General features: G+C 35.3%; 2 protein-coding genes across 2 annotated transcripts; both read right to left on the bottom strand.

Moving 5' to 3' along the window:
- Positions 1-492: 492 nt before the first annotated feature.
- Positions 493-1,134, bottom strand: LOC133315982 (uncharacterized). The gene has a single exon (XM_061517665.1). The coding sequence runs from the start codon at positions 1,132-1,134 to the stop codon at positions 493-495; it is 642 nt and encodes a 213-aa protein (XP_061373649.1).
- Positions 1,135-3,919: 2,785 nt separating this feature from the next.
- On the bottom strand, positions 3,920-15,852 carry LOC133315983 (receptor kinase-like protein Xa21). The gene is made up of 7 exons (XM_061517666.1): positions 15,839-15,852; positions 15,252-15,742; positions 10,993-11,685; positions 8,444-8,806; positions 7,096-7,188; positions 4,859-6,859; positions 3,920-4,281 (listed from the first exon to the last, which is right to left on the bottom strand). The coding sequence occupies exons 1-7, from the start codon at positions 15,850-15,852 to the stop codon at positions 3,920-3,922; spliced, it is 4,017 nt and encodes a 1,338-aa protein (XP_061373650.1).
- Positions 15,853-16,480: the final 628 nt, after the last annotated feature.

Genomic DNA, 16,480 nt, shown 5'->3' on the forward strand with positions numbered 1-16,480 from the left:
ACTAGTACAAAAATAGTAAAAATGTGAATTGACAAAAGGAAAATTAGAGATTCAATTACTTATCATTATGTAACAAATCTAAAAAGAGTTTATATACGTCATATATAAACTAATTACATATACTAATCAAATTTTTTTTATACGGAACTTAATTACTTTTTTGAGGTGAGTCGGTTCACCCAAATATCTTTATAAATTTTAATTTTTTGAGTCAGTTACGAGACTAATCTTTATCCAAATAGATACATTCACCTCTCAGCCTTTTAATTAAGACAATTACATGCTTTAAACTTAAATTCAGGAATTTCATATTAGTAATCCTAAAATTAGAACAAAGAGAGCCACCTCTTACCCTAAACTTTAATTTAAAAATAAAAATAAAAAATAAAAAAATCCATACAATTGCACTTTTGAATTCCATCAAGCATGGCCGGTTCTTGAAATTGGATCACTAACAACTAAACCGATGGATTTCAGTTTCTTCAAAAAAATTCATGAAGATATGGTTCCGATAACGCTGCTAAATGCAGAAGGAGTTGATTTCACTGGTGCTGCTTCTTTTTGAGGACCCGAGGTTTTTTCTATATCAGCAATCATGTCCAAACAGTTTCCTCCCAATTGGTATATGGCTTCAGAATCATCAGCGAAGGGCATTTTCGTCCCTTCAAATTCGTCCTTACATGTTGCTTGGAATGACAACACAGCACTGAACTTGAACTTTGCAGTAATCACATCATGTGTGGCAATTGCTTCTTTGGTTTCTTTGATAGAATCCAATATACTATTGTATTGTTCCTTGCATGTGTCAAGGGAAACCTTTAACGGTTTTGAAACGTCGGGTTTGGAAAGTAACTCATCGATGATAGCAGCGGTTTTCTTGGTCTGGTTAAGGGTTGCGTCAACTTCAATCTCAAGAGCCTTTAATGGGTCAAGGGCGTGATTATTATAGTGTGGTTGAATGGTTTCAGCACAAAGGGTAGGGTTTGTGAATTTCTTGCAAAAGTCGTCTAAGAGATCAGAGCGAAGATTACGATGCACAACATGAATATCGCGACTTGAGGAAACGTCGTTTGCAAGGAGGAGGAGGGAAGTGAGGGATACAATGAGGAGATTAGTTTTACTCATGAAATCCATTGAAGATGGTCAGAGACAAAATGGAGAGGAAAAAAGTGTTTTGTTTTGTGTTGGAATTAAGGGTTTTTAGAAGTGCATGTCATTGTGCAATGAAATGGGATTTCCATGCAAAATATAGTGAAAGCATGATGTGGAATTAGGAGTTTGTGGACAAATTTAGAATTTGTAGCGTTTATAGGCTCTTATTCGTTATTTGATTGTAGACTATAATTTATTTGTATTCAAGTTTGAATGGTTGATGTTCCTGAAAATTTGGAATTTGTCACATGGCTAGGTACTACGAGAAGCATCCATTGGGACCCTCAAAAAATAAATAGACAATGAAATGCTAACTAAGAATAACAGAAGGATGAGGTTAACTATGAGAGATGATGTGTTTTTTTCCCAGAACGTTGAACAAATTGAAAGGTCGAAAATCTTGCAAGAATAATAGGATGAGAAAAAAGTGGAGACTTGGAAGTTTTATGATGAATTGATGAAAACTAAATTTTACAAGGGAGGCTATTTAAATAATGGGAAAAATGTTTCCGCAGTTAATGCAGAAAAGTTATCTGCATTTATTTCCAAAACGACGTCGTTTTGGTATTGAAATCTTAAAATATTATAAATATAAAGACTATTATAATCCTAAAATAAATTAAAATTACAAAAACATCATGATTTCCGTCCCAAAACGACGTCGTATTGGCTTACTGCAGATAACTTATCTGCAGTAAGTAGTAACTGCAGAAAAAGCGAACCCTTAAATCATATATAAAAACGAAGACCCATCTGATTTTATGCAAATAATTTTTATGTTATACAGGTATGCAATGGAGCTATATCCTTGCCCAAAATTTAGTGACAAAGGATTTTTATCAGTTATACATATTTGTGACGATGGAGATTGCGATGGGAGACAATTAAAAAATATTGAAAACAAATAAATTTTAGAGGGACTTGCCACAAACTCTATTGCATTTGAAAAAGTGTTGAAAACTCAAAAAATAATCTTGAAACTAGTACTCTGTCATTTATGAATTGAGAAGGTTAGAAACTTAATATGACAACGCCCCTATAATTTGCAATAGTGACCCTTATTTAATGTATACTAGAAATGACACGACATGAATAAGATATGAGAATTTTATGTTTAGGTTGATCAACTTTCACATTCATGATGTGTTTGTATGGATAAAAATTAGGGAAAAATGTTTCTGCAGTTAATGCATATAAGTTATCTGTATTTATTCCCAAAACGACGTCGTTTTGAGATTGAGATCTTAAAAAATTATAAATATAAAGACTATTATAACCCTGAAATAAATTAAAATTATAAAAATACCATGATTTTCGCCCCAAAACGACATCGTATTGGGCTTACTGCAGATAATTATCTGCAATAACTGCAGAAAAAGCGAACCCTAAAAAATAATACTAAAAAAATTGTGTCATGTTACATGTTAAGGGTAAAGTGTATGTCATTTTAAAGGATGTAAAGTTGTGTCATTTTAAGAGAGAGAAAGAGATAGATAAAGGAGGAGAGAGTTGACAAAAAAATAAAGGTGTGAGTCTCACCTCTTTGTAAGAGTGAAATGATATAAGTAGGGTGCTAAACAAGCCAGGGGCCTTTGACTCGGCTCGTGAAGGCCTGAGCTTACATGTCTAAAATTGATTGTTGGACCCAGGCTTGGACTTGTATAAAAACTAGTTTAATAAAAAGGCCTCAGGCTCCAATTCAAAAGTTCGGCCTTAGAGCCTCTCAGGCTTGCCTAATATATTATTTATTTATTTATTTTTTATTTTTTATACTACTTGTGATAGCCTCTCTCTATTCTCAATTCATTTTATCCAATTTTATTAATTAAACAGATTTTTAAATAATTTTGTTTTATATTAAGCTATTTGGATATACATTAAATTTATGAATATTTATGAAATTACTAGTGTTGATTGTATATTTTGTTTGGATAATTTTTTGTTGTCTTATTTTTTTTTTAAACAGGCTAAACAAGGCTTTTATTTTTTGTAAATGAGTCAGGCCACAGGCTGATATTATATTCGTAACAGGTAACAGGCTAAGGCCAGTCTGACACATTTGAACACAGGCTCGGCCCGTTAAGACCAAAGCTCGGCTCGTTAACATCCCTAGATATAAGTTGTGTCATTTGAAAGGATAAACATTTTTCCCTTCGTGTTAATCAGTAAACATGACACTATGCTTTTTATTGTTAATTATGTTTTTGACCAATGAGTTATTCATATTTTGTCATCTCATTATATAGTATTGCGAAAATTATTTATGCAGTTAATTCAGATAAATTATCTGTATTTATTTCAAAAGCGATGTCATTTTGATATTGAAATCTTAAAAAATTTAAATATAAAGACTATTATAACCCTGAAATAAATTAAAATTACAAAAATATCATGATTTCCGTCCCAAAACGACATCGTATTGAACTTACTGCAGATAATTATCTACAGTAAATGTAGAAAAAACGAACCCATAGTTATTATTATTAATTAGTAAAAATAACATTCAATACACAGAATATTTATATTATGTTCGGATTTAGACATTTAGTGTATTGGTATTCGTGTTAGAACTCGACCAGACATAAATATGACTTCTCGTACCAATTGTCACCTCTAACTTGTAAAGCTAACATTAAACGTTAGCAACCACTATAAATACAATCACGAGATAAATACTACAACTTGGAATTTTTAACAAGAAAATAACATAAAACAAATTTTCAACTTTAACAGTTAACAAGAAAAGTAAATGAGTTTATGATTTTTCTTAACTTAAATTTTCTTCTACCATCTGCAAAAATATAGTTTTGATTTTGTTCATGCGACTAAAGACTTCCTCCATACTCATTCTCTCATCAGGGGACTCTACAGAGCAATTCAAAGCCAACTCCATGATATTTAATAAAGCTACTTTCTTAGCAGAAACAAGTTGTTCCTCTCCCTCCAGCAAATTAGGGTCTACAACCTGAATGATCCCACGTGGCATTGACTCATGGATCCATGACCTTAAGCTTAGTCCCTCTACAAACATTTCATCAGTTGGCTTCTTTCTTGTGAATACTTCCATCAGCATAACACCATAGCTGTATGCATCTCCTTTAATGGACACAACACCTTTGGTTCCATATTCTGCAATCCCAGTTGCCAGTGGTTATAATTCATACATGCATACATGTGTGTCACTGCTAGTGTTTATGATGCAAAATGTGAATAAAATAATGAAACTTAGTTCCCATATCTTTTATATATGGGTTTTATAAAAGTTATGTTGTAGGAAAAGTGATTGTGTAATGTTATAGAGATTCGTTTTGCATGCCGTAATCTTCTTTTTTCTTCAAAAAGTGTGGACCCCACAAAATGTTGTGTGTGTAGGAAAATTTATTGTGTCATGTTAAATGAAAAATGCAAACCCGTTTATATATATATATATATATATATATATTCACATACAAAAAACTTATTCCATTCTTATACTAATTTTTTCAATACTAAAAAAAAACATTCTAACAGACTTTTTCTCTTTTTTCTTATCCTAAAAAAGAAAAGTGTTAAAGATCGTGTAATACTGTAGGGTGCAAATTAATATCAAAACCTTTATATTTAGTAACAGAGTTGTAAAAGTGGTGTAGAAGAAACTGTGGCATAAGAGTATTAATGTTATCTTTCAAGTTAGATATTAAAGGACATAAAAGATGCAGTCACTTACCTGGTGCAATGTAACCAGGAGTTGCAAAGGTGTTGGTGTGAATTTGAGATTGTCCTTCTTCCAAGAGTTTAGCAATGCCAAAATCACAAACATGAGCAACCATATTTTTATCCAACAAAACATTGCTTGGCTTCAGGTCACAGTGTACCACAGGTTTTGAGTTACCATGATGGAGATACTCCAAGGCAGATGCAACATCTATTACTATGTCCAACCTTTGTACGAAAGGTAGGAAATAGTTATGAGAATACAACCACTTCTCTAGGCTCCCATTTGGCACAAATTCCATAACCAAAGCTTTGAAATCAAAGGCATTAGAACAACTGGTAATGACTTTAACTAGATTACGATGGCGAAGATTGCGCATTGCTTCACATTCTACATCAAAACTCCTTGATGCTTGTTGCACTTCCAAATTGAATACTTTGACTGCAATCACCACCCCATTTGAAAGCTCACCTCTGTACACAGAACTGAAACCCCCTTTTCCAAGAACATTGCTCTCATCAAATTGCTGTGTTGCTTCCACAAGTTCATAGTAGGAAATTCGACTTGGGAATTGGAATGTTGGCAAGTCTATAACAGTTAAACCTTTACTAGATTTTCTCCTGTGTATTAGAAAAATTGCACAACCAACAAAGACACCAGACACAATTATGGGTACTATAACTTTGAGTATAATCTTTTTGCTTGTCCTGCTATGTTTAGCACCACTACTTCTGGGACATGGTTGGACTTCTAGCTCAGGTCTTCCACAAAGTGCATCATTCATCATGAATGATTGAGCTGTGAAATTTGCAAAACGGCCACCAGAAGGAATTTCCCCTTGTAGTTTATTATAAGACAAGTTGATAAATTTGAGATAAAGAAGGTTCTCCATTGACTTGGGGATGATTCCTGATAAAAGATTATGAGAAAAGTCTAGAAATTCCAAGCTTAGCATATTGCCAACTGAATCAGGAATAGGCCCTTGTAACATATTATTAGCTAATGAAAGGTTCAATATCCTCTGCAACCCACCAATCTCAATGGGAATGTTTCCAGAAAGATGATTCTTTGATATGTCCAATTTTATCACAGAACTCATGCCATTTATCTCAGTTGGCAAAGAGCCACTGAAACCATTAGAGGAAAAGTTGACCTCCAAGATATCAGTGAGGCTCCAAAGGGAAGAAGGTATTGTAAAGTTGAGGTTATTGGAATCCAAGTAAAGATTCCTTAGAGAAGTAAGATTCCCCATGCATCCTGGCACTGCCCCAGAAAATTTGTTTTTGCTAAGACTCAACTCATTCAACTTTAGTAACTGACAAATCTGACCTGGGATTGAGCCATTTAGATTGTTGTCTGAGAGATCCAAACGTTGGAGAAGTGGCAAGGTGCCAATTGTACTTGGAACCTGTCCAATAAGTTGGTTATCATTCAGAACAACATCAAACAAGTTCTTTAAATTACCAATCTCTGAAGGAATTTCGCCCTTGATATTACAACTCCAGGCGTTGAAAATTTGAAGAGAGCTTGACAGGTTTCCAATAGAATTTGGAAGTGTTCCATTAAGAGGATTCAATGATAACCAAATCCTTTTCAATTGTCTACACTTTGTCAATGAAGTGAGGAAACTAATTTCTGGAGAAGAAGGATCACTAGTGAACTTGTTTCCTACCAGAGAAAGGAGTTGAAGGTTCCTTAAATTCCCAATTGAGTCAGGTATAACTCCAGTGAATGAATTGTTTGCAAGTACAAGTTCATGAAGCATTGAAGCATTGTAAAGGGCACTTGGAATTTCTCCACTAAGATTGTTGTTTGCAAGGTACAGGAATTGGAGATTGGAAAGGCTATGATACACATTTGGAAGATTTCCTGAGAGTTGGTTATATGATAGTGACAGACTTTGTAACCCTGAGAGGTTGAAGATGTTTGGAGGAATAGATCCTCTAAGTCTGTTATTTTGCAAATGCAATTGCTGAAGGTTTTTTAAGTCACCAATCTCGTAAGGTATGGTACCTGCAATATATTAATTGATTGAAAACTGTCATGGATTGCTTTTGATTTAGATTATATAGACATTTTAATAAATGTAATTAATATCAAGGGAAGGAAGATGAGAGGAAAACCTGTAAAAAAGTTTGATCCCAAAAATAATTTTTTCAATGTGGTGCAGTTGCTAATAGACCTTGGAATGATTCCACCAACTTTGTTATTTAATATGGAAATTTGTTTAAGCGAGTGAGCTTGCTGACATATTTCTTCTGGAAGTTGACCACCGAAGATGTTGTTCCGAAGATTTATTAGTCTCAAAGAGGATATGTTGAAAAGAGATGGTGGAAGTGAACCTGCAATTATATTTAACAATCATTAAGGAACTTTCACCTATGAGCTTAACTTTTTGAGAGGGTTGGTCATTAACATATTATTAGACCACACGATTAATGGGTTTATGCAATGTACAACATTTCAAGTCCGAAAAACTGTTTTATAAGAAGATATATTAGAGACAAAAGTAATTTATATTAGTCTTCAGCTAACTCTGGTTAATTAAGGGAAATTGATAACTCCTTTTTGTAACAGAATCAAGTATATGCTATTTAATGTTGGCTTCGTTACTTTTTTATGATAAAAAAGTTCAAGGGAAATAAGTTCCTAGGGCCAAGCCTATAATATTTGGGAAGATCAAATCCTAGGATCTAAGTGAGTTGCCACTTGACCAAAAACTCTTGGTAAGTCTGTCTCAATTTTATATTAGTACTATCAAGGGATTATTTTGGATTTCTAGAAAGAGTCAAGCATAAAACCTTTTCTTTTTAATGCTATTTAATATTATTAGTGGAATACAAATCCTCTTTGTAAATGGTGCTTTTTTTTTCCCATGTGTCCCCACTTAATTGAACGAGATAGATTCCTTTCATAGCATACAATATGAAGGTTTTTTATCCAAAAAAAATATGAAGGTTTTTGTCACTGACCCCAAATTGCTTCGCATAGAATTTGAACGAGAGACCTTTCGGCCCCAAAGTCTCATTCTTGCGCAAACCTCGCTTACCAATTATATCCACCCTTAAAGTACAAATGATGTATTTTTTACTTTATCACTCAATTATATATTGATACGTCTTAAAAAAAAAAAATACTCTTTTAGGTAATTGTTATTAATCAGATTTTTAATGAGACAATACATAATTAAATAAGTTTCACAGAATTTTCCATTGACAATATAATTATAGTTAAACCATTATATATTTTACTATTATATTGGAAAATTTCTACTTTGGTATCCAATTGTTACTTTTTCAAAACTACTACAACTAATTACTTAAATACTTAAAGATGTACATCTTTTATTAATTAGTTTCAAAGTGAAAGATACCATATAAAAAAGGATAAGACTCTAAATATTTAAAAATAAATACAAAAAGAATAAAATTGTAAATACACTTTACTATATAACTAAAATTATAAATGATTTTTTTATCTCAATAAAAAAATAAAAATGCGAATTGACTAAAATTAACTTGGTTGAGTAAATTGATATATTATAAGATATATATGAGGACTCAGTAATTAAAAGATTGACAAATATTATCGATGTACCTGTTAGATTGTTGTCACTGAGATCTAACTCCTCAAGCATAGATAATCTCCCGATATCACTAGGCAGGTGTCCGTAAAATCTATTGTTGATCATCTTCAGATATTTGAGCTCTTTACATTGATCCAAACTTTGTGGAATTTGACCAGAAAATGAATTCCCAGAGAGGTCAAGATTTTCAAGCAGTGGAAGCCCACGACACATATAAGATGGCAAAGAGCCAGATAGGTTATTGTAAGTGAATTGAATCTCTTGAAGTGTAGATATGTTGAACAAGTATATTGGTATGGATCCTGAAAGGTTGTTTTTGCTCAAATTTATGCTTCTTAGTTGTGATAGATCACCAACTTTTTGAGGGATGCTTCCTAGCATTCGGAAAGAAAAAAGTAAGATTAATTGCCTGCAATATTCTCTTTTTAATCTTCAGATTACTCCTTTGAAAAATTAAAAGCAAACATGTAATTTTTAAAGAACTACAAATGTGGATAACATTAATTCTTAGCCATTGAAAACATTAGCCCCTCAGATAGAACCTTAAAAACAATTATTGGGTTTTAATTTCTTTTTTAAAAGTTAACGCGTCTTATATCTAAATCATTTTTAAAAATAATTGGAATATTTACTCTTTTTTCCTAAAATTTGACATCATTCTTCTTTTTTGTCCGGAGATAATAAATTAAGGAAATATATAAAATAAAAAGTTACCAGTGTGGCGAGGGGTTTGATAGTTTATATTAGATTATGTGTTCAATTTTCACAAATGTAAGAAATATATAAAATAATTCTCCATTTCTTCATAGTGAGGCTTAATTTATATTTTTAATTTGGTACAAAGGTTAATTTTTTCTATAGTTGATAAGATATAATCAAAATCACTGCAAAGAAGGTTATCTATAGTAACATTTATAGAATAATATTGTTTGCGCACAACATTTCTCATTACGGTAAAATAACAAAATAATTGTATCAAAAAAAATAAAAAATAATAACAGAATCAAAGCACACGTGTATCAATAATTCAATTATTTATAACAAAATAGTAAACAATTATATAAATGAATCGTCTGTACATAGCATTATTCTTATATTTATTAGCTAGCTAACATTGCGCCAGCACCATTCATATTCACCAAAAAAAGTCAAAAAGAAAAAAAGTTGTTCAAAAATCAATTATTGAGTGGTATATTGAACTGACTAAAAAGCCATCCAACTTTTTTCTCCCAGCACAATATTGAGATTACTGTTTGGGACTTATCTAACTGAATTTTATTCTAATTTATTCATTACGCTATCCTTATTTATGAAATTTGACTAACCAAAACTGGGTATAATTTCTATTATTAATTGTATTGTCGGTTAGTACTGCCATTTAGATGTTAAGGCCAACTATAAGATTTAATTGAGGACGTGCAGTCATGAAAGCATTAACATGGGCTCCTCAAATTCATATAAATTTTTGTTTTAGGTTAAAGAGAAAGACAATCATGTTGTCTCGTTTGAATCGTGTGACCCTTCGTCTCCTATAACAAAATTTTATGACTTCATCATTTGATGAATAATAAAATTGAATAAATTATTAACATGTTATCTGAACTTTATATTCTTATATTTTAGTAAGATTAAGTTAACATTTGTTAGAGAGCATAAATTTTTTTAAATCATAAGGACTCTGTTAAAAAAGTTTAAACTATAAGAATCTGTTTAAACATTTAATTAAATTAACTATAAAAAGTTATAAGATAATTTAACCACAATAAAATGATATTGCATGCCAATTTTCATCATCTAAAATTTGTTGAGGTTTCAATAGTAATTTCCCTTACTTTCTCATTAATATATAGTTTCTTTCATCAACGAAAATGTCATGATCTTAATTTCGCTAAGAATAAGAAGAAAATTTATCGCTTCTCTCTCTTTTTTTCTACATAAAAAAATGCCACAAATTATTTCAATAACAGTGACAATATTGCGTGTATATTTGACTTTTCAGCCATGAGGTATTAGTATGAGTGTATGACTTATGAGTAACGGATATGCATGAATTTTTGAAACAGAGAACAAAATGTGACTCTTCATCAAATTTTTTATTTAAATGTCACGTGAATAATGTTATTTTTTAATCTGTTACAGGACAAGTTCGCTACCCGGTGTAGCGAACTCAGTTTGCTGATGTGTCACATTTCTAGTGGATAACAAGTACCAAGTTAAAAAAAAAATATGGAGTTCGCTATCCCTTGTAGCAAACTTAGTGTTCACTAGAAACGTACCACGTCAGCAAACCGGTTCGCTACACCGGGTAACGAACTTGCTCCCGTGACAGATTAGAAAATAACAATGTTCGCGTGACATTTAAATAAAAAACTTGATGAAGAGTGACATTTTGTCACTATTCGCAATTTTTCTATACAACCGAACGGATAAAAACAAATAAAGAAAGGTGTCAGTACTTAGATCGAAAAGTAAGTTACTACATCTATATAACATAACATCGACAACCTCTTTATCGCAAATTATTTAAGGACAATGTAATTTAGTAGGAAAAAAAAATTACCTGATAAAAAATTATACGAGAAATCAATCACTTGAAGTGTGGAGATATTGAAGATTGAAGAAGGGATGTCGCTGGAGAGATGATTGTTTGCCAACTCTAAAAATGTCAAGTTATGAAGCCTTCCAAGCTCAGGTGGAATGCTCCCATGTAAGAAATTAAAGCTCAAATCCAAAGTTTCAAGCTCTGACAAGTTGGATAGGGATGCAGGAACCAAACCTGAAAAACTGTTATTGCAGAGACTTAAATGTTGGAGTTTAGATAACTCCCACATCCATGTTGGAAATTCTCCACCAAAATTGTTAGTGCACAAGTTGAACACCTTCAATCTAGGTATTAAGGCCAACTCTTTTGGTACAATTCCATGAAAGCTATTGTTATGAAGATCAAGCTCAACAAGAAAAGTTAAGTTTCCTAAATGAGGAGGAAGGGTACCATTTAAATTCATGTTTGTGAGATTTAAGCCCGTGACCCTTCCATACTTTGTATCACAAGTGACACCAAACCAGTTGCACACAGAGTCAGAGGTAGACCAATTTTTGGCCAACATGTCTTGGGGATCCAATGTGATATAAGACTTAAAGGCCATTAGTGTAGATTGGTCTATAGTGACATTGATGTTGCTTATATCTGGGGAGGCCATGAAATGGTGGAATGACAAGACAAAAGTTAAAAGGAAGAAAGTTTTCTCCATGACTATATGTTGAATTATGGCACAAATGGTTATAAGAAACCAAAAAAACTAGAAGTATATATACTAGTAACAGGTGAGTGCCAAGTCAATGAATATATATGGTTACACCTAATTGATGTCAGAAATACAGGGAATCATTTATTATAGTCATTGACTGAATCTCATCGATCGATTAAAATACTTTTTTAGAGGCGGCGCAATACCAATAATCATTCTCATTGCATATTATATTGCAATTTGCAATAAAAATAAATCAGGAATGAAAGTCACAACTTTCATATTGCATTTCAATATCCTACCCAAAATTGTTGTAATTAATAGGGGCATTTCAATGCGTCTGGTCCAATTCCTTCGTTGACTGAATAATATTATCGATGAAAATATATATTTAGAGGCGGCGACATAACCAATAATCATTCTCGTTGCATAATGCATTGCAATTCGCAATAAACATAAAAAGTCACAACACTCATATAGTCATAGTGCATTGCAATATCCATAACTAAATAATATGACAACCTGTATTCAAAAAAATAAAATAATATGACAACCCAAATGTAGTAAGGGCATTGAATTAAATTAATATTGTTAGATCCAAAAGTATCGTGATTAATGTTGGACATGTGAACTAGCTATAACAATGGAGGAGAGTTGTGATAGATCATATATTATGTGTACAACGAGAAGATTAAGAGAGTCAATGATAGTGTGTGTTTGCAGTAGCATAAAGGAGGCCAGAGTTTCAGAAGAATAACTTATGAGATTAAACGATTTATTTATACATGAGTTAACTTTATAACGTATAAAGTCCATAATCACCTCGAATTTATAGGACCAATAATATGGATCCAGAACAAATATTTTCATTCTTCAAACGACCGATATATGTAAGTTTTATTCAAAAAATGGTTCAAACGATACATGATTCAAACTGTGTGTTATGAAATATTTCCATATCCTAACCACCTATCTTAAGGATAATTTTCCAATTCTTCTAACAATATAAAACAGTAAGGCAGCTAAGGATAAGGATAGAGTCTCTATCTTAACAGAAAAGAAGTTAAATCCTACTACAACTGAGAGATCTACACAAGCCCAAGAGGTAACCCTTATAAATAAGAGGTTAAAGACCCCAGATATACAGTCTGAACTCATTTACTACTTCTGCCCACACTCTGCCCACACTGTGCACACACCCACGTCTCGGCTGTAAGCCTATTGCTTGTGCGCAGTGATGGGCATATTGGCTATAAGCCAACCAAGATACCTATCCATAGGATATCTCTGAGCGCATACCCTTGAAGTATCATTATACGGTTTAATAGAACTGAACATTGGCACCGTCTGTGGGAAATAGCAAATTTCGACTCCCATCCATGGTGGACACGCGCAGCATAGCATGAAGCCACAGATTAAAAGGCAACCTCACGCGCCCTGAAATTACTGAAACCACATATATATGAGGAGACAAACCCTACCATAACAAAGGCTTTTGATCCTACGAGAGACTCTAGAATGGAGCTCTAGATCCAAGCAGATGACGATTTGACAGAGATTATTGTCGTCACAAGTCAAATTTATTAGCTCGGCCACGGCCTCGAGCTCAGCCAACGAAGGGCTTCAATTTTAAGAGCTCAGCCTCAGCCTTGAGCTCCAACTCAGCCTAGTGAAGGGCTTCAAGTTTAAGAGCTCGGCCAAAGCCTTGAGCTCAGGCCAACGAAGAGTTTAAGAGCTCGGCCACAGCCTTGAGCTTAGCCCAACAAAGGGCTTCAAGTTTAAGAGCTCAGCCTCAGCCTTGAGCTCAGCCTAACGAAGGGCTTCAAGTTTAAGAGCTCAGCCTCAGCCTTGAGCTCCAACTCAGCCCAGTGAAGGGCTTCAAGTTTAAGAGCTCGGCCACAGCCTTGAGCTCAGCCCAACGAAGGGCTTCAAGTTTAAGAGCTCGGCCACGGCTTTGAGCTTAGCCCAACGAAGGGCTTCAAGTTTAAGAGCTCAGCCTCAGCCTTGAGCTCCAACTCAGCCCAGTGAATGGCTTCAAGTTTAAGAGCTCGGCCAAAGCCTTGAGCTCAGCCCAACGAAGGGCTTCAAGTTTAAGAGCTCAGCCTCAGCCTAGCCTTGAGCTCCAACTCAGCCCAGTGATGGGCTTTAAGTTTAAGAGCTCGGCCACAGCCTTGAGCTCAGCCCAATGAAGGGCTTCAAGTTTAAGAGCTCGGCCACGACCTTGAGCTCAGCCCAACAAAGGGCTTCAAGTTTAAGAGCTCAGCCTCAGCCTTGAGCTCCAACTCAGCCCAGTGAAGGGCTTCAAGTTTAAGAGCTCGGCCAAAGCCTTGAGCTCAGCCCAACGAAGGGCTTCATGTTTAAGAGCTCAGCCTCAGCCTTGAGCTCCAACTCAGCCCAGTGAAGGGCTTCAAGTTTAAGAGCTCTGCCAAAGCCTTGAGCTCATCCCAACGAAGGGCTTCAAGTTTAAGAGCTCAGCCTCAGCCTTAAGCTCCAACTCAGCCCAGTTAAGGGCTTCAAGTTTAAGAGTTCAGCCAAAGCCTTGAGCTCAGCCCAACGAAGGGCTTCAAGTTTAAGAGCTCAGCCTCAGCCTTGAGCTCCAACTCAGCCCAGTGAAGGGCTTCAACTTTAATAGCTCGGCCAAAGCCTTGAGCTCAGCCCAACGAAGGGCTTCAAGTTTAAGAGCTCGGCCACGACCTTGAGCTCAGCCCAACGAAGGGCTTCAAGTTTAAGAGCTCAGCCTCAGCCTTGAGCTCCAACTCAGCCCAGTGAAGGGCTTCAAGTTTAAGAGCTCGGCCAAAGCCTTGAGCTAAGCCCAACGAAGGGCTTCAAGTTTAAGAGCTTAGCCACGGCCTTGAGCTCAACAAAGGGCTTCAAGATTAAAGCTCGGCCTCAGCCTTGAGCTTCAACTCAGCGTAAGCCATAGCTTCAGGCTCTGAGATCAAAATGAAGACAGAAAAGGAGAGATGCGATCTTAAGAAAAAAATCACATCCCAATTTAAGATAAAAGACAAATCGAGACGATATGCGAAGCCAGGCTCAAACAAAATATGGAAAAAAGTCTAGAAAAGCCACGATACGTTAAGCCGGGCTAAAATCAGAAAGGCAAATATACTGCCTTCAAAAGTGTAGGCAAGGCAAAAGCCAAGTCAAATTAAAAAATCTCGGCAAGAGAAGCCGAGCTCAAAGTCAACAAAAAAAGGCAAACACCGCCTCACCACTCAGAGACTTCAAGAGGAAAGAAGCCAATATAAAAAGCTATACCCAGAAGAGGTAGTCACACCAGACCCAAGGCAGGATCATGGCTTTTTTACCCTTATAACCCTTTATTAATAATTAATTATCAAATTGACCTTCATTTTAAACTATTTCAAAAATTTAACCCCCTCAAAAAACATAACACCAATCTGCCCCTGTTTGACCATTGACCACCAAGCCTACCCGGGTACACCCCTCTCTACCCGGATATTTTTTGAAATTTTTGCTTACCCGGGTAAAGAGGAGTGTACCCGGGTATTGTTCTTGACACTTGAAAAATTGCTTGAATTATTTACCCGGGTAAGAAGGGGTGTACCCGGGTAAATCTCTGCATCTTCATCTTCTAACTGCACAACCATGCTCAGCTCCCAATGCCAACCCACCAAACTCAAAAGCCCACCTTGGGGAACATTCACTTGCCCAAAACTGTTACTCCCTCTGCATACCAAAAACCCAGTTGAATTCAACCCACAAACATGTGAACCACCCGCTACAATACTCAACATGGACATGTTTCCAAACTCATTCTCTATCTGACTCGCAATATCCATATCTCCCCAACACTTAACCAAAGAACCAATCCTCAGAATTCCACAAGAGAAGCCATACCTAGATGAAATTGAAGCAAATTCATCAGACCCAGATGGCAATTGAAACGTGTCATTGGTTCTCCAACACCCCACCGTCGTGCAAACTTGAGCATCCCCAACAGCAAGATTCTCCAAAGGAACAGAACCATTGTTGTAAAGTCTTTTCCTTTTGAAGGAAGAGACAGTGTCCCAACAATACAAACTAGAGTTACCAGACCTGATGCCACAGAAGTAGTTCTTCCCACCGGAAATGGAAGAAAGGAAACGTTGGCAAAAAATTCAAGCAATTTCCCAGCAAGATGTGGAGATTTACCTGGGTACACCCATACCTACCCGGGTAAATAGTTCAAGCAATTTTTCAAGTGCCAAGAACAATACCCGGGTACACCTCTCACTACCCGGGTAGGCAAAAAAATTCAAAAAATACCCGGGTAGGGAGGGGTGTACCCGGGTAGGCTTGGTGGTCAACGGTCAAACAGGGATAGATTGGTGTTATATTTTTTGAGGGGGTTAAATTTTTGAAATAGTTTATAATGAAGGTCAATTTGGTAATTAATTATTAATAAAAGGTTATAAGGGTCAAAAAGCCCAGGATCATAGTACCTCGGTAGGGTCGATCTATCAATCAAACTTAGGCACCCTAGCAGTCCGAGCTTCCGAACTGCCGGGCTGGGGGAAACTGTTATGGAATATTTCCATATCCTAACCACCTACCCAAGGATCCCTTAAAGGATAATTCTCCAATTCTTCTAACAATATAAAACAGTAAGGCAGCTAAGGATAGAGTCCCTATCTTAACAGAAAGGAAGTTAAATCCTACTACAACTGGAAGATCTACACAAGCCCAAGAGGTAACCCTTATAAATAAGAGGTTAAAGACCCCAGGTATACAGTCTGAACTCATTTACTACTTTTGCCCACACTGTGCACACACCCACGTCTCGGCTGTAAGCCT

Source organism: Gastrolobium bilobum, unplaced genomic scaffold, assembly GCF_033153095.1.
Source record: "Gastrolobium bilobum isolate Gb01-03AN ecotype WA unplaced genomic scaffold, APGP_CSIRO_Gbil_v1 utg4229, whole genome shotgun sequence".
NCBI classification, from domain to species: domain Eukaryota; kingdom Viridiplantae; phylum Streptophyta; class Magnoliopsida; order Fabales; family Fabaceae; genus Gastrolobium; species Gastrolobium bilobum.

What these genes read in the sequence shown, in the direction of transcription:
- LOC133315982 (XM_061517665.1), bottom strand. Translation starts at nt 1,134, where the DNA reads ATGGATTTCATGAGTAAAACTAATCTCCTCATTGTATCCCTCACTTCC.
- LOC133315983 (XM_061517666.1), bottom strand. An exon ending in AGATGCAGAGATTTACCCGG is followed by an intron (nt 11,686 to 15,251) that starts GTACACCCCTTC and finishes TTCAACATATAG; the next exon opens with TCATGGAGAAAACTTTCTTC. An exon ending in TCAACTTCCAGAAGAAATAT is followed by an intron (nt 6,860 to 7,095) that starts GTCAGCAAGCTC and finishes AATATATTGCAG; the next exon opens with GTACCATACCTTACGAGATT.